This window comes from Sinocyclocheilus anshuiensis, unplaced genomic scaffold, assembly GCF_001515605.1.
Source record: "Sinocyclocheilus anshuiensis isolate Anshui unplaced genomic scaffold, SAMN03320099.WGS_v1.1 scaffold1667, whole genome shotgun sequence".
In the NCBI taxonomy this organism is placed as follows: Eukaryota; Metazoa; Chordata; class Actinopteri; order Cypriniformes; family Cyprinidae; genus Sinocyclocheilus; species Sinocyclocheilus anshuiensis.
In genome coordinates, this window is record NW_015548290.1 from 157,771 (window position 1) to 179,529 (window position 21,759).

At 35.9% G+C, this 21,759-nt stretch overlaps 1 protein-coding gene across 1 annotated transcript in view; it reads right to left on the minus strand.

Moving 5' to 3' along the window:
* Positions 1-5,120: 5,120 nt before the first annotated feature.
* The window catches only part of LOC107655938 (cadherin-10-like), a 51,845-nt gene continuing 35,206 nt past the window's right edge, over positions 5,121-21,759 (minus strand). The window contains exons 8-12 of the mRNA XM_016443573.1: positions 15,848-15,984; positions 15,315-15,433; positions 15,008-15,116; positions 12,672-12,923; positions 5,121-5,819 (exon numbers count right to left, since the gene is read on the minus strand). Of these exons, the coding sequence (XP_016299059.1) occupies positions 5,329-5,819; positions 12,672-12,923; positions 15,008-15,116; positions 15,315-15,433; positions 15,848-15,984 (1,108 nt within the window). The 3' untranslated portion in view covers positions 5,121-5,328. The remainder of the gene's footprint in view (positions 5,820-12,671; positions 12,924-15,007; positions 15,117-15,314; positions 15,434-15,847; positions 15,985-21,759) is intronic.

Consider the following 21,759-nt stretch of genomic DNA (forward strand, 5'->3'; position numbering starts at 1 on the left):
TATCGCAAGCGCTTGATTGCAGTTGTTGCTGCAAAGGGTGGCACAACCAGTTATTAGATTTAGGGGGCAATTACTTTTTCACGTAGTGCCAGGCAGGTTTGGACAGCTTTTTTCCGTTAATAAATGAAATCACTATTTCAAAACTGCATTTTTTTTTTTACTCTGGTTATCTTCGTGCAATATTAAAATTTGTTTGATAATCTGAATCATTCAAGCGTGACAAATATGCAACAAAAAAAACGGAGCAAAAACTTTTTCACACCACTGTGTGTGTGTGTGTGTGTGTGTGTGTGTGTGTGTTTAAAAAAAAAAAATGTTTTATGTCTCTTCTGCTCAGCAAGGCTGCATTAAAAAAAAAAAGTAAAACATTGTTACAATTTAAAATAACTGTTTTCTATGTGAATAGATTGTAAAATGTAAGTTATATGATAAAAAGCTGAATTGTCATCATCATTACTCAAGTCTTCAGTGTCACATGATCCTTCAGAAATTATTCTTGTATGCGTATTTGTTGCTCAAGACACTTTTCTGATTATTATCAATGTTAAATACAGTTGTGATGCTTCATATTTTTTGTGGAGAATGTGATAAACTACCATTCCAATGTTTGGGTCAAGTAAGAAAACAAATTAATACTTTTATCACGGATGCTTTATATTGATCCAAGGTGACACTAAATACATTTATAATGTTACAAAATATTTCTATTTCAAATAAATGTAATTTCAAATTTCTATCCTTCAAAGAATCCTGACAAAAAAGTATAATGGTTTCCAAATAAATATTTAGCAGCACAATTGTTTTCAACACAGATAATAATATGAAATGTTTATTGTGCACCAAATCAACATATTAGAATAATTTCTGAAGGATCATGTGACACTGAAGACTGGAGTAATAGCTCCTAAAAAATCAGCTTTGCCATCAGGAATAAATTACATTTTAAAATATATAAAATCATCACTTCCTTTTGAATGCTAAGCATTCTACATTTTCGAACTCATAAAAGTTACAAGTTTACAAAAACAACACATTAAATGCTGAAATTATTTAGTAAACTCCCTTATAATAATGTTTGAGGAATATCATTACAGCACTGCCTTACAAGCACTGCAATTATATTGACTAGGACTTTATGAATTTTCATGACATTTCTAGGCCTGGAAGTCAGACTTTTGCCTGATATTTTCCATGACAGTGGGAACTTTGGAAGAAATAGTTTCATACAAAAAAATGTCCCTTACTTTTTAAGCTTCAAGTCTCAGGCAAGTGAAATACTTAAAACTTCCATATATTCTCGAGCAGCTCTAACTAACACTAACTTTTTGACCTTAATGATGTAGGAACAAATGTGCTGGAACATTTTGGACCTATTCCTGAGCTGAACACTCACTAAGACAGTTCATACTTTCCACTGTGACTTTATGGCCTTTGAGTTGTTCTTCACGTCTACATCCTCATTTTAGCAGCAGAAGGTCTCATAAGCTTGTTCCTTTACCTACCCAGCACTGCTCGCCAGTTTCTATGGAAACAATGCCAAGCAGAATGCTGGGTGAAATGGAAGCAGCGAGAGGTTAGAAGAGTCTCAGTGCACAGAGTATCAATTAATCTACCTGCATGGATTATTACTTTTAGTATATGTAATAATGAGACACAAAAATATGTACACTGAATTATGGTGCATGCCCTCCACTCCTCGTTTACTCTACCGCTTGAAGAAAAAAAAAACCCGCAGCACCTCTCTGCGCCCCACCTCCCCGGAAGAGGAAAAAAATTAAGAGCCGAAGCGCTTTATTTTTCTTCCTCGTATCAGTTCAAACCCACAAAAGCAAGAATAAACCTCGACAATGAAAACAGCGAACCTGTGGGAAGTAGATAAGGGTGAGGCATTAGGACCGAAGACGGGCAGGAAAATCTGAGAAGGTTAGAGGATTGGAGGAGAGATCTAAACAATGGCTAAATCATCTACTACAGTACTTCTCTGCCATCTCTTGCCTTTGGTTTAAGTTATTAGCAGTGAATCAGCTGAGTCGATGTTTATTTGAACTTTGTATTCATCAAAGAATCCTAAAAAAAAGCAAAAAAAATAAACTGTATCTGCTGCTTCATATTTTCCCCCCAAAATATGAAGCAGCACAAATGTTTTCATCACTGATAATAATCAGTCATTCTTGAGCAGCAAATCAGCATATTAGAATGATTACTGAAGGCTCATGTGACACTGAAGACTGAAGTAATGAGGCTGAAAATGTAGCTTTGCCATCACAGGAACAAATTACACTTTGAAATATATTAAAATATAAAACATTTTTTATTGTAATAATTCACAAATTGTATATAAAATTGTATAAAAACTTTATATATATATATTTTTTTACTGTATATATTGAAAACTGAAATATCACAATTAGTTTACTAACATTAGTTTATATTTATTTATTTATTTATTTATTTATTTATTTTTTGACATTACCTACACAAATACTATGGGTCTGGGAGTTACATATAGAGAACGATGAGTGCTTTGCATCGTCTTTCACTGTAATGGAAACATTTCCCTGCCAGTGTGCAGATGGAGTGTTTTAATTTTTTTGCATTTCAGAACCGATTTCTGTGTTCACTGGGAGCTGCTGCCTATCATTGGAAGTGAAGGTCACAAATTTTACAGGTCCTCCGAGGGAAGGTGGAAAATGGGAAATGCTGTGGCATTAAGAGAAGATTGTAATAGTTACATTGTCAAAAGAACGATTATTATTATTGAGCTATTCAAGGTCAGGATAGAAAAGAGGGTAGCGGCAGTCCTAATAGATGCTTATTTCTCCGTTAACCTTACCCGTGTAATAGCGGTCTAGAGTTAATGAAATAAAATGCCAATTATACTCTACCTCAGCTTGGCCATGACCGCAACCAAAGGCCTTTACACTCGAATGAGAACAGACATGCTGCGGTTCTGCCTGTGGACAAACTAATATCAGAATAACAACATCAGAATTTTTTATTTCATTTTTTTTTTTAAATGATCGACGTAACGTCCATGCACTGAATGGAAAAAGCCTTGGTTTGAAGAAAAAACTTCATTTAGAACATAAAGCCACAGACTGCAGCTACATTTTTGATAATTAGTGTGTGTCGTAATCCATCAAACCCTTAATTAAATGCAGCAGGCCATATTGACACTGCAGTATATTTAAAATATGCCTTATAACTTTAAACTATCATTAGGTGGGTTGGAATGACAGCCCATCTATCGGTTAATTGGTTAATGAGTTTTCATTTATTATCGAGGGCAGGGAAGACGAACTGTGTTTTTAGGATTAAACCCTGTTGGGTTCAATTAAGGACAGAGCTGACTCAAGAGAGGAAACTTTTCTGTGTGCAGCCAACATGATCGCATTAGTATTCATGGGTATTAGTTTATAAGTTGTATGCAAACTAATCACCTGTGGCTGGGAATTCCTGTTCTGACTATTCAGATTTGAGGATTTGTACAGAACTGTATGTCTGTACATATGCAAATGGTCTATATATTAGACCTTTCAGTATGTTGATATTTCAATGTTTATATATATATATATGTGTGTGTGTATATACTGACAAAATAAATAGTTCTGACACTTTTTTTACTAAATTATATACTAAATTGTTCATTTTTTTTATTTAATAATTTTTGGAAATCTGTATGAAAAGACTTGAGAACTGGACTTTTTTTCCCCCTACATTGTCCAGATAATTTATTTGTTTGAAAATGTATTTTTGAAAACTACAAAATGTTTAATCCAATGCAGCTTTAAATTGTGAACAAACCATGACGAGAAAAGATTTTAAAAACTTTATTATCAAAATAAGTATAAAAATATAAATACTGTATAAAACAATGCGACAGCATTCAAACGACATGAACAGAATGACTGATATTCTACAAGAACACAATTCATTGTACAGCTCTAACTCTATGTTCTGAAATGAATCCACAGTTTGACAGAACCCATATAAACCTTCCACAGGAAAACTGCCTCTTAAACAGAGATATCAAGTAGTTTACATAATGATCATAAAACAATGCGACAGCATTTAAATGACATGAACAGAATGACTGATATTCTACAAGTACACAATTCATTGTACAGCTCTATCTCTATGTTCTGAAATGAATCCACAGTTTGACAGAACCCATATAAACCTTCCACAGGAAAACTGCCTCTTAAACAGAGATATCAAGTAGTTTACATAATGATCATACTTGTAAAACATATTATACACATACTGCACCTATTTTAGACTTGGTCTGCAATAAAAGCTAAGCTTTTTTTTTTTTTTTCGTCTGTTTTTTAAGCCATAAACATCGATAGTGTAGAAAGCTACTATCACTCACCTTGGTTATAAAACACATTGTCCACACCATTGATTACAACAAATCCCTAATCTTAAAAGGGCATCTGTACTGATTCTTTTGGGGGGGAAGAAAGAAAGATAGAGCAAGAGAGAGAGCGAGAGACCAGAAGAAGAAGAGAACAAAGTTAAAGTAGACAAAGAGAAAAGAAAACGTCTATGTGAAGAGTTCCCAGTAGTTGTGTGTGTGTATATACTGTATGTAGGTGTGTGAGTGTATACATGTGTGTGTGTGTGTGTGTATATATGTATATATATATATATATAAAATATAAATACTGTATAAAACAATGCGACAGCATTTAAATGACATGAACAGAATGACTGATATTCTACAAGTACACAATTCATTGTACAGCTCTATCTCTATGTTCTGAAATGAATCCACAGTTTGACAGAACCCATATAAACCTTCCACAGGAAAACTGCCTCTTAAACAGAGATATCAAGTAGTTTAAATAATGGTCATACTTGTAAAACATATTATACACATACTGCACCTATTTTAGACTTGTCTGCAATAAAAGCTAAGCTTTTTTTTTTTTTATATATTTCCGTCAGGTTTTTTAGCCATAAACATCGATAGTGTATAAAGCTACTATCACTCACCTTGGTTATAAAACACATTGTCCACACCATTGATTACAACAAATCCCTAATCTTAAAAGGGCATCTGTACTGATTCTTTTGGGGGGGAAGAAAGAAAGATAGAGCAAGAGAGAGAGCGAGAGACCAGAAGAAGAAGAGAACAAAGTTAAAGTAGACAAAGAGAAAAGAAAACGTCTATGTGAAGAGTTCCCAGTAGTTGAGCGCAATGTTCAAGTCTTCGTAGATTCGTCTATATGCATTACACAGCAGAGAACAGAGGGAGACTTCAGTACGTATGTGTTAATTTAGTGCTCTGAGATATATTTAAGTGTGCTGTGTTGCATATCCGCTTTAAGTCTCTCTCTGGGACTCCTGCCCTATATACATATCCGCCAGTTTTTTGAACTGTGGACCCCAGTGACTCAGATATTCAAACTCTTGGTCCCCCTCGGTGGCGGCCGATTCCAGAGAGCTGAGGGACTCCGCCAAAGAGCCGTTGCCTTCGTAGGCGTAGGTAGCCAAAGAGTCATAAGGGGGCGCTGTGGGATCCGAGTCGTTTTCCTGCAGCCGTCCGTTGATAAAGTCCCTCACGTCTGTGTTGTCTTTGATGGGGGACGTGCGGCGGAAGGGGAACAGCATTTCGGGCATTATGTCCCGGCGGAGTTTATTGGTGTCGATGACCTCAGGGTTCCGCAGGGTTCCGATGTCGAAGGCCTGCGTGTCCTCCTCTCCGCCGCCCTCGTCGTTGTAGCTGACCACGTTGTCCCTGACGTCTTCTTTTGAGATGATAAGGGGCTCCTTTTTCTTTTGACGCCGCAGGGCCGCAAACAATACCACAATCACTATGGAGACAGAGACAGACGAATGAAATGATATCATCAGCATGGTGCAAATCAAGCTGAACAAAGCTCTGTGATAGTCATGCATTCTGAATGTCACTGAGACACCTGACACTCTGGTAACTACTGAGCCGAAGCAGTGCTTCCTACAGGCTTTTGCAGGATAATATGTCTTGAATACATTCAAATTTGTTAAAAGTGGTATGATATTACCATAAAATAACATACCAAAAAATTGCTGTGATATATTTTGAAATTACAGATAATTTCACTAATAGCTAAATGATCACAAGTTTTTCAGGGACATTCTCATTTTAGAGAGTTTTTTTGTTTGGAAAAAAATCTTGACTACGCTGAAAATAAAATTGGTTTTGAAACAGTTTAATTACAAGTAATTACAATGAAACGGCGAGTGAAACACTGAATTAAATGTGACATTTTGAAGTGGAAAGACTGAACCTTGAAAATGTCTTCTTTGTTTTATTTACAACATCTTTTTTGGTTACACTATTTTATGGTGTCCTTGTTACAGTGTAATTATACATTTAAGTCCTAAGTAATATTATGAACTGCATGCACTTACTATATGGTTAGGATTAGGGTTTGTTTTAGGGTTACTTGCATGTGATTATTTATAACTGAGTGTTATTATAATAGTAAGTACATGTAATGTGTAACAAGGACTTAAAATAAAGTTTAAAATATATTTTTTTTCTTGCGGTGCAGGATGAGTGATCAATATTGTTGCTCCAAAATATAATTCTTACAAATGATAACTTTGAAATTTTGTCTTTTAGGAGTGCGGTAGCATACAAATGGCTTCAAAGCTGCCACACGTGGACTAAAATCCCCAAAACTGGAATTGACTTGTCAATTAGAATTCAGACTAAACTGGTCAAACTGTGTTTGTGAGTTGGTTCATTCAGATGATTCCCATACATGAACTGATAAAAAAAAAAAATCATTGATATGTATGTGGCATTTTAGGTCCTAGGTTTTCAGCAATATATTGATTCGGATGCCTTCATTAATATGTTTTTGAGATATAATTTGATCTATGCAATCATATTTCATTATGAAATGGAATTCTATATTTGCATCATATTGTTTTGTTATATAATGGCTACAATTTAAAGTGACTAAAGTTACTTGTAGTTAGTTGCTTGTACACAGTTATTAAATAAGATATTTGAAGAACGTTGGTAACCAAACAGTTGACGGTAGCCATTGACTTCCACTGCATTTTTTTTTTTTCCATACTGGATGCCGTCAACTGTTTGGTCACCACATTCTTCAAAATATCATATTTTGTGTTCAACAGAAGAAAGAAACTAGTACAGGTTTGGAACAAATGGAGAGTAAGTTCATTTTTGGGTGAACTATCCCTATAATTCAGTGTATTACCTGCCATTTCACTGTAATCATTTGTGAAATTTACTAGCAATTTCTGATTGAAAATTGTTTCTACGCCATTTTTTCAGAGTAGTGTAGCTTGTTGAAATAGCTTTTAGCTTAGCTAGCTACAGTTTCAAAGTAGTTTCCCCATCATTCAATTGAGACTGCATGTTCACAACTCACAAAACACATCATTGCTTTTGCTTAACTGTTGTAAAAAGATACAGAGTACAATTGCTACGGCAACAAGCAAGATACACACCAAGGAGTGAGACTTCTGATTAGGTTTAGTTAATTCAATCAGGGACAGACCAGACAATCAATGGCTAGGACAATACAATTGTCACAGTCACCGAAAACAGAAGCACTGAGTCAGCTAAAAAAAAGCAGTTTTGTGGCTGCTCAGAGAATCGGATAGAGAAAGCGTGCATAATCTCAATCACTGCGGCGAGAAGAAAAGACTGCCGGAAAATCACAGGCTGTTCTTGGATGGCTAAAGCAGAGCACTCAGATAAGAACCCAGTGAGCAGCACGCAGCACTACAGAGAGCTTAGCTGAGATACAGAGGAGTGTGTTTCAAAAGGTGTCATGCGCTTAAGGTACTCATGAATACAGAAGAGAGAACACACACTGTAATGCAGATAAAAACTTATACTGCCTGGAGCAGTCACCTTGCAGTTTTAAAATTGTGTAAGAAATAAAAAAGGGTTTGCGTTCTTCTCTTGTGAATTACAAATTGCAAGGTTCCAAAGAGCACAGATGTAAGGCACCGCAGTAAGGCTTGACACATCTCTTTTTTTTTTTTCATTACAACAGTACTTTTTTTGAGTAAGAGCGTAGACATAATAATAATAATAAATAAAAAACTTTACGCAAAGTACTGTTAAAATGCATAGGACGTAAAAAAATGAAAAAAGATAAATGTGTCAAGCCTTACTACGCTGTTTTATGTCTATTATTACTCTACACTCTTAAAAATAAAGGTGCTTCACGATGCCATAGAATAACTTTTTTGTCTAAAGGATTCCATAAAGAACCTTTAACATCTGAAGAACCTTTCTGTTTCACAAAAGGGCCTTTGTGGCGAAGAAGGTTCTTCAGATTATAAAAAGGTAAGAAAGAAATGGTTCTTTAAAGAACCTTTGACTGAATGGTTCTTTTATGGCATCGCTGTGAAGAACCTTTTAAGCACCTTTATTTTTAAAAGTGTATTCTATTTTTAATCTATTATTATTCATTGATTGAGTTATGATTTGGTCATGGAAATTATGATTAAAAATTATTATGATTATTATTATTATTATTAATATGATTGGTTGATTAATTTGTGATTAATTAGATTAAAAAAGGTAATAACTTGACACCCCCAGTTATAATTCATGAAGTTATAAATTAATAATTATGAATTATGTTTTGCGAAATGAGTGGAATCATTCAATCTGAATTTATTAAAGTCTATCGCTATAATGACATCCCTACCATTTAAATTATATGTCTGTATATAATTTATAGAATGCAGTATTCATAGAATTATAAATTGCAGAACATTGAAAAATGACAGAAAAAAATAATAATTGCACAATTTTCATCAACTAGCCTGTCAAAACGTTTAATTTGCTTTAGTGTTTTTTGTTTAATTGCACTTTATTTTTAAAAGAAACAAAATATGATATTTTATTAATTTAGCAAAAATATCAGATTGCGCTGTTTAAGATGCAGGCCTTTGCGCTGAAATGCATCATGTCAAGTGCTGCCACTGTTTGGTGAATTCACCACATAATGTTCATACAGTATGTTGAGCTTGAAGAGATGAGAAGAGGGAATTATGGTCCTAAAAAGGGAACAGGTGCTGTAGTTTGCAGCTTGTTTTTCTTGTTCAGTGGCTGCTCTCTCCTCCCAGCAGGTAATCGGAGAGCTCGCCCCTGCCTCCCACTCAGGTGTTAATTATGAAGAAGGAACGGTGGGGGGCAACATGCTGTGTTCTGCCCAGCCTGGGGGCCTGTGGTGTGTGCAGGGCTCATTCTGTGATCTGGAAAATAAATGGTGGTGGAAGAGTGTGGGCTGGATGCGGATATTTCTCGCTCTGGCAGCGTAAAACAGCTACTTCCTCTATTAGTGCATATTCTGGGCTTTGCATTAGCCAGCTCATCAGAAAAGGGTGCAACAGGAACGGATGTAAAATGAGGGGCAAATGGAGAGCAGGAGCCTGAGGAAAGCAAAAAAAAGCAAAAAGCTGCAATAGTTTGTTCTGGAAAGACTCTGCCCTCTGTAACCTGTCCACTCAGCGCCAGTAGACGGGTTTAGGGGAAGATACTGAAAATGGAGAAGGATAAAGGGGAAAATATCCATATTAAGTTTGCCCAGAGAGGATCGGTGGTGGACTAGATGGTGCCTGCGCAGGGGAACAGCAGAATATGAGATGGCAGAAGTGGTTGAACACACGGCGCACAATTGTCTGTGTTGTGTAATGGGTAGAAACGTATACATATGGACATATAATTTTGGGGTGGAATTTAAAGGGGCCATGCACTTACAAAATGTAACTTTTTCTTAATGTTTGCTTATAATGTAAGCGGTGTGTGTGTGTGTATAGCTCATATTCCCAAACTTTTGAATGGTAGTGTATCACGGTTTCTGAAAAATATTATTTATATGAATATGTATTTACTGCATGTTTTTATCAAATTAATTCAGTCACTGTGAACCTGACATCTTACAAAAAAACATTAAAAAAATCATAATTATCCTAAATTTTTAACCACACTAATTTGAGAACAGTGCTTTGTTTACTTTATGACTTATGATTGAACTTTATGTACTCATGAATATAGAATGTGTTGATATTTAAACATGATAAAGTTTAAAATTATTTGTCTTTTTAGTACTGTGAGTTGTGTCGTGTAAAAGAAGCAGTAATGTTAACTACATTTCCAAAATTGTAGCTACTTATGGGTTTTGAGAAGCTTGTAGCTTGACATTTTAAAACAGCTTCCCCAACAACACCAACTTTGATACAGTACATAGCAAAAAGAAAAACACGACTTGTGGGTCTCAGGATGCTGTTGGTGAATTTAAATGAGTTTAAGAACTGAGGTGCCATGACTTAAAAGTAATAAATTATGAAGCATTTTTGATGTCTTCATAAAGTTTGACAGTTTTTAACATCTCTTGCTTCTTTGCTTTGTACTTTAAGATATCATCAGTAAAGAAAATAACTGGGTGAAAAGTTAGGCTAGACATTGAATATGTAATGCATTCGAGAGGACAGCTGCAAACAGGTTCTATGCTGAATTTGTTAGAACTTTAAACACAAAGTTAAATTGCTTGACTGGTGCAGAATACAGCTGATGCATGAAGAAGCATTGATGCTGGAGTAAAAGTCTTAACTTGAAACATAGCTATTTTATTTCAAAATAGATGGTACAGTATGTCTTTAATGTGTATAAACAAATGGAGACCGCTTTGACCAGCATAAATAATAGAAAGCAAAGTCAACCTGAAGTTCCTGAAAATATTTAGTTTTACCGATTCGTACAGAGGCAGATAATAGAAAATGCAGAATGATGACGGATTGCCTCAGGTTAGATTGGAGACTTGAGAGATGCACTCACCAGCAGTTTGAACAATTACTTATTGATGGATGTTTTAACTTAAGCACAACATATTTTTCCTTTTCTCTGCAGAAACAACACAGACACATGCTGTTCAGAACCAGCTGTGCTTTCATACTGCATTACCTTGAACAAGTGGCATTTTAGGACGTCAAGAAGGAGCATGCGACCTACTTAAGCCCCGGAAGAACACAAAGGTCTTTTTGTCAATTGCATACATTTAATAATGAAAGCTATTTTTCCACACCGCTGCACTTTCTGAGAAAAGCGAAGAACGAGAGAGAGAGAGCACCTACAGTAATGTCTTAATGGGGTGCCCTACTTTTTGATTGTCTGGAGGAAATATTTGGAGAAAATTCAAAGTAAAAATGAATAAATAACAAAATAAACATCGCAAGAAGGATGCCGCACGGCCCACACTGTGCTGCATCATCAGAATAGCAGGACAAGAGGTCAGGATGCATTACACTCTGCTCGCCAGACACATCGCTGAGATGTTACAAGCACTTATTTTTGGTCAATGTCCTCTGGACAAATCTGTTATATCTTTGGTGTCGTTTTGAGATTGTGACTAATTATAAGAAAATATATTGTATTAAGCAGGCTGCATCAGTCCAGAAAAGATATATCTGTCTATCTATCTATCTATCTATCTATCTATCTATCTATCTATCTATCTGTCTATCTGTCTGTCTGTCTGTCTGTCTAGCTATCTATCTCTCTCTCTTTCTATTTTGGTCTGTCTGTCTGTCTCTTGTCTGTTTGTTATCTGTCTGTATTGTCTTGTCTGTCTGTCTGTCTCGTTTTCTATCTGTTTGTGTTATCTGTCTGTCTCTTTATCTGTCTATTTGTCTGTATATGTCTTTGTCTTTCTGTCTGTCTGTTTGTTTGTATTGTCTGTCTTTCTATATGTCTGTCTGTCTCTTTGTCTGTCCGTTTGTTTGTAGTTTATGTCTGTCTCGTCTGACTGTTTGTATTTTCTGTCTGTCTCTTTGTCTGTTTGTTTGTATTTTCTGTCTGTTTATCTGTCTTTCTGTATTGTCTGTCTGTCTGTCTGTCTGTCTGTATTGTCTGTCTATCTATCTACCTACAAATTAATTTTAACTCTAACAAATTATACCTTATTGTGAAGTTTTAAATTATCTACTGACAGCACATCAAAATTAATAAAACATTTTAATGCACCTTTTTTGGAAGGTGTAAGACTTTTAAACAGAGACTGTGATAAACCGGCCAGGTTTGTGGATCCATGAGAACGTGTAGAACATAATGTGTGGCCACTTCTGAAGTCCACAGCCAATCAAAACACTGTGCCAAAGTACAGCCTCCTCCTCATCAGAAGGTGATTAATGTATCTTCTGAGTAAACACACCCTGTTCTGAGCCTGCAACCAAGAGATGTGCGACTCAATCACAAAAGCATCCCGCTTCTCACCTGAAGAGGTAAGACACAACAAGAGAAACAGCTAGAAACCCAACAACCTTTCTCCTGTCTCTGTTTGAGCCTTGTTGATTGTACTGCAGAGCCACAGTGTTTGTACTTTTTGGTGAGTTCAGTCTGTAATGTGGTTACATCAGTGCATATAGATTATATATGAAATGCTTCTAAGAAAGTGCACTACATATGTTTAGAGGATTCATATCACGCATTAGAGTAAATAAAAATGATGCAAGTAAAGAGGGCTGCTATGTTCAGGGTGGCCTAAATCAGATCCGGATTAACCATATGGACAATTGGGCATCTGCCCAGGGGCATCATGTTCAGAGTGGCACCATGCAGGGCCATATAAATGTTTTTAAATAGCTAAACATGACCCAATGCTGTATATTTACAGGAGTTCAACACTTACTCAGTAATATTAAAATGCAGAGTAAGATGGCCACCAGGGCTCCGGTGCTGAGTCCAGCTGAGAGCAGCAGGGCTTCGTTACTGCATGTCTGCACATTCCCACGGCTGTCGCAGGCGCAGACACGGACCGTCAGCGTACTGGTGCTGCTCTGGATGGGGTAATCGTTGTCTGAGATGACGACAGGCAGCAGGTATGAGCTCATCTCTCTTCTGTTGAAGCTGCCCCGGCGGGTCAGGATCCGCGCTGTGTTGTCTACAAGACAATCACGTCAAGATCAAAAGAGATACTGAGACTAGTGTGTAATAGACTGTGTTGTTTTCAAAGCTCAAGTTGAAAAATTGTTGCGTCTTTGGCATCGTGAATAATATGTTTTGAATTAATTAAAACACAGTAACTGTTTGTAGTTTGCTTGCATGACAGATGTGCATCTGTAGTGTACTATGACTTATGCTGATACTGTTTTCAAGTACAAACATACTAACTATGAAGAGCTGTAGCCGATTGCAAGGTTAAGTGTGTTATGTGTGCCTCTAGTGGCACCAAATGGAATTGTAAAAAAAAAAAAAAAAGTGACTGTTTTCAAACAGGTTCCTCAAATAATTCACCCCATCTGCTTTGACGTCTTTGAAGAAAATTAATATGTAAGTATTTTTTTCTTTTTAATTGTAACTTCTGTCTCACAAATGTGACTTTATTTCTACTAACTGTGGCTTTGTGGTTTGCATATGCAACTTCATATCTAACCATTTATTTAAAATTTTATATGCAAATAACTGCAACTTTCTAATGCTTCTAAGAAAGTGCACTACATATGGTTAGAGGATTCATATCACACATTAGAGTAAATAAAAATGATGCAAGTAAAGAGGGCTGCTATGTTCAGGGTGGCCTAAATCAGATCCGGATTAACCATATGGACAATTGGGCATCTGCCCAGGGGCATCATGTTCAGAGTGGCACCATGCAGGGCCATATAAATGTTTTTAAATAGCTAAACATGACCCAATGCTGTATATTTACAGGAGTTCAACACTTACTCAGTAATATTAAAATGCAGAGTAAGATGGCCACCAGGGCTCCGGTGCTGAGTCCAGCTGAGAGCAGCAGGGCTTCGTTACTGCATGTCTGCACATTCCCACGGCTGTCGCAGGCGCAGACACGGACCGTCAGCGTACTGGTGCTGCTCTGGATGGGGTAATCGTTGTCTGAGATGACAACAGGCAGCAGGTATGCGCTCATCTCTCTTCTGTTGAAGCTGCCCCGGCGGGTCAGGATCCGCGCTGTGTTGTCTACAAGACAATCACGTCAAGATCAAAAGAGATACTGAGACTAGTGTGTAATAGACTGTGTTGTTTTCAAAGCTCAAGTTGAAAAATTGTTGCGTCTTTGGCATCGTGAATAATATGTTTTGAATTAATTAAAACACAGTAACTGTTTGTAGTTTGCTTGCATGACAGATGTGCATCTGTAGTGTACTATGACTTATGCTGATACTGTTTTCAAGTACAAACATACTAACTATGAAGAGCTGTAGCCGATTGCAAGGTTAAGTGTGTTATGTGTGCCTCTAGTGGCACCAAATGGAATTGTAAAAAAAAAAAAAAAAAGTGACTGTTTTCAAACAGGTTCCTCAAATAATTCACCCCATCTGCTTTGACGTCTTTGAAGAAAATTAATATGTAAGTATTTTTTTCTTTTTAATTGTAACTTCTGTCTCACAAATGTGACTTTATTTCTACTAACTGTGGCTTTGTGGTTTGCATATGCAACTTCATATCTAACCATTTATTTAAAATTTTATATGCAAATAACTGCAACTTTCTACCCCAGTTGTGAGACTAAATTTATGTTCAAAAGTTTGGGGTCAGTAAGATTTTTATTTATTTATTTTTTTTTTTTAAAGTGCAGTGAAAACACATTTCATAATAATGTGAAACATTATAACAGTATAAAATATATGCTTCTATTTTAATATATTTTTTTAAAAAGAAAGTAATTAATTCCCAAGATACAAAGCTGCATTTTTAGCATCAGTTACTCCAGTCTTCAGTCACATGATTCTTCAGAAATATCATTCTAATATGAGAAACATGTTTTAACATTATAAATGTCTTTGCTGTCACTTTTGATCAAATGAATGTGTCCTTGCTGAATAAAAGTATTTATTTCTTTAAAACAAAATCTTACTGAATGGTAGTGTATTTTTGTTTAAACTTTAATTTATACCTGGAATCGCAACCTTTTGTCTCAGCATTTATATTTTACATTGTATTTCTTATTTTAAACGTATCTCACTATTTTCAATCTGATGCAGAAATGGTTTTCCATTGAATTACCTTCATTGTCGAAGATGGTGAAGTTTGGATTGATGGTGCTTAGACTGAAAACAAACTTGTGCCCAACAAGAGGTTCATCGGTGTCCACAGCACTTATGGTCTGGATGAGCTGCAAACATAATAAGCTAAGATGATTCACTGTTTTCATTTCATTCTAATTCAACATAGAACTGTGCAATATAACAAAACCATCCTAGTCATAAATGTAGCTCTAAAGCTCCACAGAACAGCAGAAAAACAAAGCAAGCAGAAGCGTTTAATAAAATATTTGTGTGAAACAATGAATAAACATGAAACTGCGGCATACCTGACCAGCTTTGACATTCTCACAGACAAAGGTCTCGTAGTACATGGCGAATTCAGGCGCATTGTCATTCACGTCGCGCACTTTGATAAACACCGGCACTCTGGTTTGCAGGGCAGTACCTAGACGCCAATGATGAATGCGTTTTAGCAATTGAGGAAGATACTCAGTTTGCATTCAAGAGGTCTAATTTTGTTTCCCCCAGGCATATATTCTTCTACCGAGAATGCAGAAAGCATGAATTAAACCACAACTCAAGGTGACAGTTTGATTTTTGTCATCCGTCATTTATTGTATTGCTGTGGTTTAAGCCATTTCAGAAAATGTCTTGAGGCTCTAGAAGTTTTAGTCCACCTTATAGCACATTATTTTAACAGGTTTGAACAAACAAAAAAACTGAAAATTAATTTCCTACCATATCTAGTTCATGAGTTGAAATTGAAATATTGAATTAAAAGGCAAGAGCTTTCCGGATTGTTATAAGTCAACCGTGTGGCATTATCCCATATCAGCAATGGCTCACAATGCAAACTTACTGAGTTCGGTTGCCAGAACAGAGATGTTGTGCCATTTGGAAGTTTCTCTGTCCAGACCCTGCAGTGTGCTGATGGTCCCATTGTTGGAATCGATGCTAAACAGTCTCTCCAGGTCTGTGTGGCGATCAATGGTGTATCTGAAAACAAGAATGACGGTAATGAATGCAAGACAGTGGAGCTCTGATTATGCTCAGGCACAGGGACGGAACGTCCTCAGTGTTTTAAAGCATTGTAAACACGGCCCCAGGAAGTGAAAAAGGGTACATCACACAACCATAATCAAGGGCCCAGAACAGTGCCTGTGCGGTCCGCCAAATAAATCAGCCCAGACTGATTTAATTGTCCTTCAAACAGTTAGACGTATTTGATTTGACATCTTTATTAGAGAACAAATTTGCCCTCGTCAAATGCATTGATGTTAGTTACACGCCGAGGACAACAAACTATACATTGTACCTCTGCCTTTTAAGACCGCGGCTACAAACTACCCTGCTGAAAAGACCAGATATTGAATTCTCATGCCGGGCCGGACTGGTTTACAGCATCTATATAAAAAAAATAATTCACTCTCTTGGAAGTTTTTATGTTCTGCTGTTTTACAGCATTGAATAACAGAGGATTTCATTTGCTATTTTGACAGAGTTTACCAGAAAAATCTTTTTTTGTGTCATTGTGGAAATATTTCTACTAATTGGTTAAAGTTATTAAGCATAAACTCATTCTTTGATGCAGAACTTAGCAATTCATGAATTTAGTTAATTGGCCACACCTCAAAAGAAGTTGAACAGGAATTAGAATTGGAATGACAGGAAGTGAAGTTTACTGAAATGCAATTAAAACAAATTGAATAATTACTCTTAAACTTTTTTTTTATTTTTAAAATGTTTAATTCATTGTGTTACTTGTGGCTTCTTTGTAATTATTTGTGAAATTGAACATTTCTGAGTGAAAATTCTTTTAAAGTTAAATCTTGTAATGCCATTTCCTTTTTCTGGATAAAAATGATACTTATTTTTATAACTGTTGAATTCAAATTCAAGAATTGAATTTGAATAAAAAAAAAAAATTCAAGTCAAATCTGAATCCGTAAGTATTCATTCTTTTCAAGTCAATATTTGAGCAAACAACCTTCAGCTTTGGACATCATTGTAGTTTTTCCCCATTCTTCTTTTCAAAACTGCTTCACCTCTGACAGGTTGTATGGACGTTATGATTCCACCCATAAATACTTGCTTGGAGATCTGAACTCGGGCCACTCCAGGGGCCTCATTTATAAAATGTGCGTACGCACAGATTTGATCTTAGTGTGCATATGCTAAAATCCACGGCAACGTTCATATTTATAAAAACGGTCTTTGACGTGGAAAAGTACTGGGGTCTGAGCAGGCGTACGCACTTTTCCTTGTGGCAAAGTCTGAGTACTGCAGCTATTTGGACATCTAAGCTGCAATAATAATAAAAGCGGTGTAAGTGCAAGCACCGAATTAGTCATAAACAACAAAGATGCAGTGTAAGAGATTAATTGTGAAGTGTAGTAAGAATTTTTATTAACGGGAGTTTTTGCGAGATTAAACGGACCTTTTTAGTAGCCTAATGTTGAGAGTTCTTTACTTTTCAAAGTGCTTAAAACACCACACGGCAAAACATGCTAAATTTCAAATGTTCTATTGAAAGTATATATATATTTAAAAAAAAACATTATTAATGCAATTAACAAATCATCAAGTACCATTTTACATAAGGCGTCTGTATAACGTGTTCTTTTATTTCAAAGTTTTACAAAGTAGTGCTTTGAAAGCATCCATCACTAATGCTAAGCTAAAAACAATTATTATTTTAGTGTCTATTAAGTGTAATTGTTTCTTTTAATGCAATGGTGTGATTACTTGGCTGTAAACAAATAAATGAATAAACAATAAACAAAGATGAATTATTGATAGCATTATTTATTTGTTATTTTTTTCAAGATTTCTATAGAAATCGCAATATGTCATTATTGTGATTTTTTTGGCCACAATAATCGAGCAGTGAAAAATCTGATATCGCGACAGCCCTAGTATCAGTATTCCAGACAATATTATATAATTATGGGTCACTGTTGACAGGCCACTTTTGATCAACTTGAGTGGTAAGTGTCTTTCTGTTAGTTTTTTTGATTGCTCTTACAGTTTGTAGCACATTTGTGCTATTTTTAACTCTTTTTTTATGTTTGACTCTATATGTGCTGCTCTTAGTGTAATGTGCTCTCAGGTTTGTGTCAACTATAGTGCTTAAAGGAACATGTTCAATTTTGATGTCATCTGTCAATGGTTTCTTCCTCCCTATTGTCGTATCTTTATGGTGGACTTTGACTTCTTCTTAAGTGGCCAGATGGGCAGATGATAATTTTTCTGGATGGATTTCCTTGTGCTTTAAGGTACAATTAATGCACTTATATTTCATTACATTTAAGGAATGTAGCAGACTCTCTTCCAGAGTGACAAAGTCCAGGGGCCTCATTTATAAAATGTGCGTACGAACAGATTTGATCTTAGAGTGTGCGTATGCTAAAATCCACGGCAACGTTCATATTTATAAAAACGGTCTTTGACGTGGAAAAGTACTGGGGTCTGAGCAGGCGTACGCACTTTTCCTTGTGGCAAAGTCTGAGTACTGCAGCTATTTGGACATCTAAGCTGCAATAATAATAAAAGCGGTGTAAGTGCAAGCACCGAATTAGTCATAAACAACAAAGATGCAGTGTAAGAGATTAATTGTGAAGTGTAGTAAGAATTTTTATTAACGGGAGTTTTTGCGAGATTAAACGGACCTTTTTAGTAGCCTAATGTTGAGAGTTCTTTACTTGCTTTCTGTGCAGTTTATTCCATGTTGTTGTTTTTTTATTATTTTATTTTACAAAAAAACTTGCGAAGTCTTGATTTACTACTAATGCGTAAAATAGAAAAAAAAATTGCATAAACGCATCTCCGACTGTTTTGTCTGTGTCGCCGAATAGGCCTATGTCGTGCAATAACGGTTTTAATATATTCTATTCAATAACATTGTTAACTGTTTTTATTTATAGCATCTGCTGCTTTGCTTCTGTGACAATGAATAGAGACATCAGCCTTAAACTTTGTTTTTGTCATTTACATCAGTTATATTTGTATAAAATACACTATATATTTTTGTGTCAGTACATTAATGGCACATTTGAGTTTATAAGATGACTGAATTTTACTTGAATTCATAGTGTTTTCTTTTGGAAACCTACTTGTTTTATAATTATTATTATTTCTGTTGTTTCTAGAAGTAGAAATTTTGATAATAGTCAATAGAAAAAATGTAACCACACACACACGTTGTTTGTCCACAGAATAATTACACATTATTAAATAAAAAGCATCCCCGCACGAACCTCTACCTCCGCCAGCAGGACCTCAATTTCAGACTCAGTAAATTATATGGTAATGATATTAATTAGGGGGCGTTTATAAGGTGGACATCTGACACCAGTCAGCTGCGACCAATTTCAAGTTAATTTGCGACTTATAAATGTCACATCTGGAAGAGAGGCATACGCACGTGTTTTTGTGCACACGTTCGTTTTCTCTGAATCGCACTTACGCACTTTTGAGAAACGATCTTAGAACAAATTTAGGACGGTTTATACGCAACATTTTATAAATTAGGCCCCAGGACACTAGTTGTGTTTTTTTTTTAGCCATATTTGACTTCATGCTTCTGGTCATTGTCTTGCTGGAAAACAAATCTCCTCCTGCAGGTGTCTTGCAGACCCCATCAGGTTTTCCTCCAGGGCTTCTGTGTATTTTGCAGCATTCATTTTACCCTCACAAGCCTTCCAGGGCCTGCTCCAGAGAAGCATATATGCCCCTCAGCGTGATGCTGCCACCACCATGATTCACAGTGGGGATGATCTGTTTCTGCTGATGCTCAGTGTTTAGCTTATGCCACATGTGGCGTTTATTTTAATGGCCAGAAAGCTCAATTTTAGTCACATCAGATCATAGAACCTTGTTCCAGCTGGCTTCAAAGTCTCCCACATGCCTTCTGTAGCCAAGATGTCATATGACAGTTTTTTAGCAGTTGCTTTCTCTTTTCCGCTCTGACTGGTGAAGGACATGGGTAACAGATGTCGAATGTCTTTCCAATCTCAGGTACTAATACTTGTAATCTTTTTTGAGTTTCCTTCTTGCACAATATCGCACTGTTTGCAGCTATGCCAGGCTCTTTCAGTTTCTTAATTATTGATTTTAACTGTACTCCAGGGGACATTCAATGACTTGAAAATCTTCGTGTAATCATCCCCTGCCTTGTGCATTTCAATTACTTTCTGCTGTGAGTGTTTTTCTGGTGTAAGTTCTGCCACAATGACTCACCAGAAGTTGGACCTTCCAGATGGAAGCGTATTCAGACCACAATCAATTAAAAACCCTTGACAACACACAAATGATTTTTATAGAACTATTTATGTAATATTGTAATGTATTATGTAATGTAATGTATTTATGTAATGTTGGGTTTTATATTTTATATTCTGAACTATTTTAGATAACCTTATTTATTTATTTAGGCATTTAAAAATGTATTAATTTATTTACTATTAATTCAACTGTGATTTTTCCAAACTGATTTTTCACTGTCACTCCAAACACCATTAGTTATGTCAGTTATTATTTGTGTCATTATTATTTAAGTATATCTGTAAATATATATAATTTGACCCTCTAACACTTGCACTCTCTATTCTATTTCTATTCTCACTACTTGTTTTCTTTTTATTTATTATAAAAAATTACCCTCTAACACTAGCTTTCCCTATTATTTTTCTATTATATCTACTTGCTTTCTTTTTATTATTATATATATATATATATATATATATAATAAAATCCTTGCATACTGCGTTAGGGTAACTGAGACTTGTCACAGCACTTGCATATTATTGCTCTTTTGTCGATTTTGATATTGTTTCTATTATCCTCATTTGTAAGTCGCTTTGGATAAAAGCATCTGCTAAATGACTAAATGTTAATGATAAAAGCTTATTGATTGATTGATTGTATGCTGTCAGATCTTAGTTTATGTAGTGATGGTTGTTGACCTAGGAAATCTTACTGGTCTTCTTGCAAGACCTCTATTATTCAAACCTTTTTTTTTTCAGCAGAATAGTGGTACCTTAGAGCTAGTAAGTGCAAATTTTTAAGTAATCAATTATGCGTTATGCATCAAATAGCCAGCTGTGACGAACACCTTCCTAGCCGAAGCAACTATCAATTATCCTTAACCGCATATTGTGTGTTGTGAATTTTGAAGTGGCTCGTTTGAAAGAGCCTGAATGCTAATCACTCTGTTGATCCCCTGCCTTTTGTTTTCATGAAATAAGAAAAGGAAATATTTCCATTAAACCCATTTATCAATGTCAGCTTATATATTTTGCTGACATTTAAATATGCAACTGAGTGTGTCGTGCATGAGTAAGCCAGAAGGACAAGCTTTTCAGACAATCGCTCACGGTGCGCACGCGGACAGGAGACGAGAGACAAGACACACTCTTTCACACCAACTTTGTGACTTATAAAAGTCTGAATTCAGAAAGGAAAGGAGGGGGGAGATAAAACAGCGCCTGCATTCATCTTGCCAAACTTCCGGAGGGAAATCACCAACTGAGGCTCCATGAATAATTTGCTTTTACCCCGTCTTCACAAACATACACACGCGCACGCTTGGGAACATGTTGATGGATTGGATTTAACCGAGCACAAAACATCTGATCAACAACCAAAACGTGGAAGGCAAAGACGTGTTTTGCTTGATTTTCATACACCGTAATGAACTTCATGTTCTGATGCTTTGGGAGACACTTTTCAAGGTGTGATTTTGCCGTTTTCCCCCGCTGAACCTTTTATTTG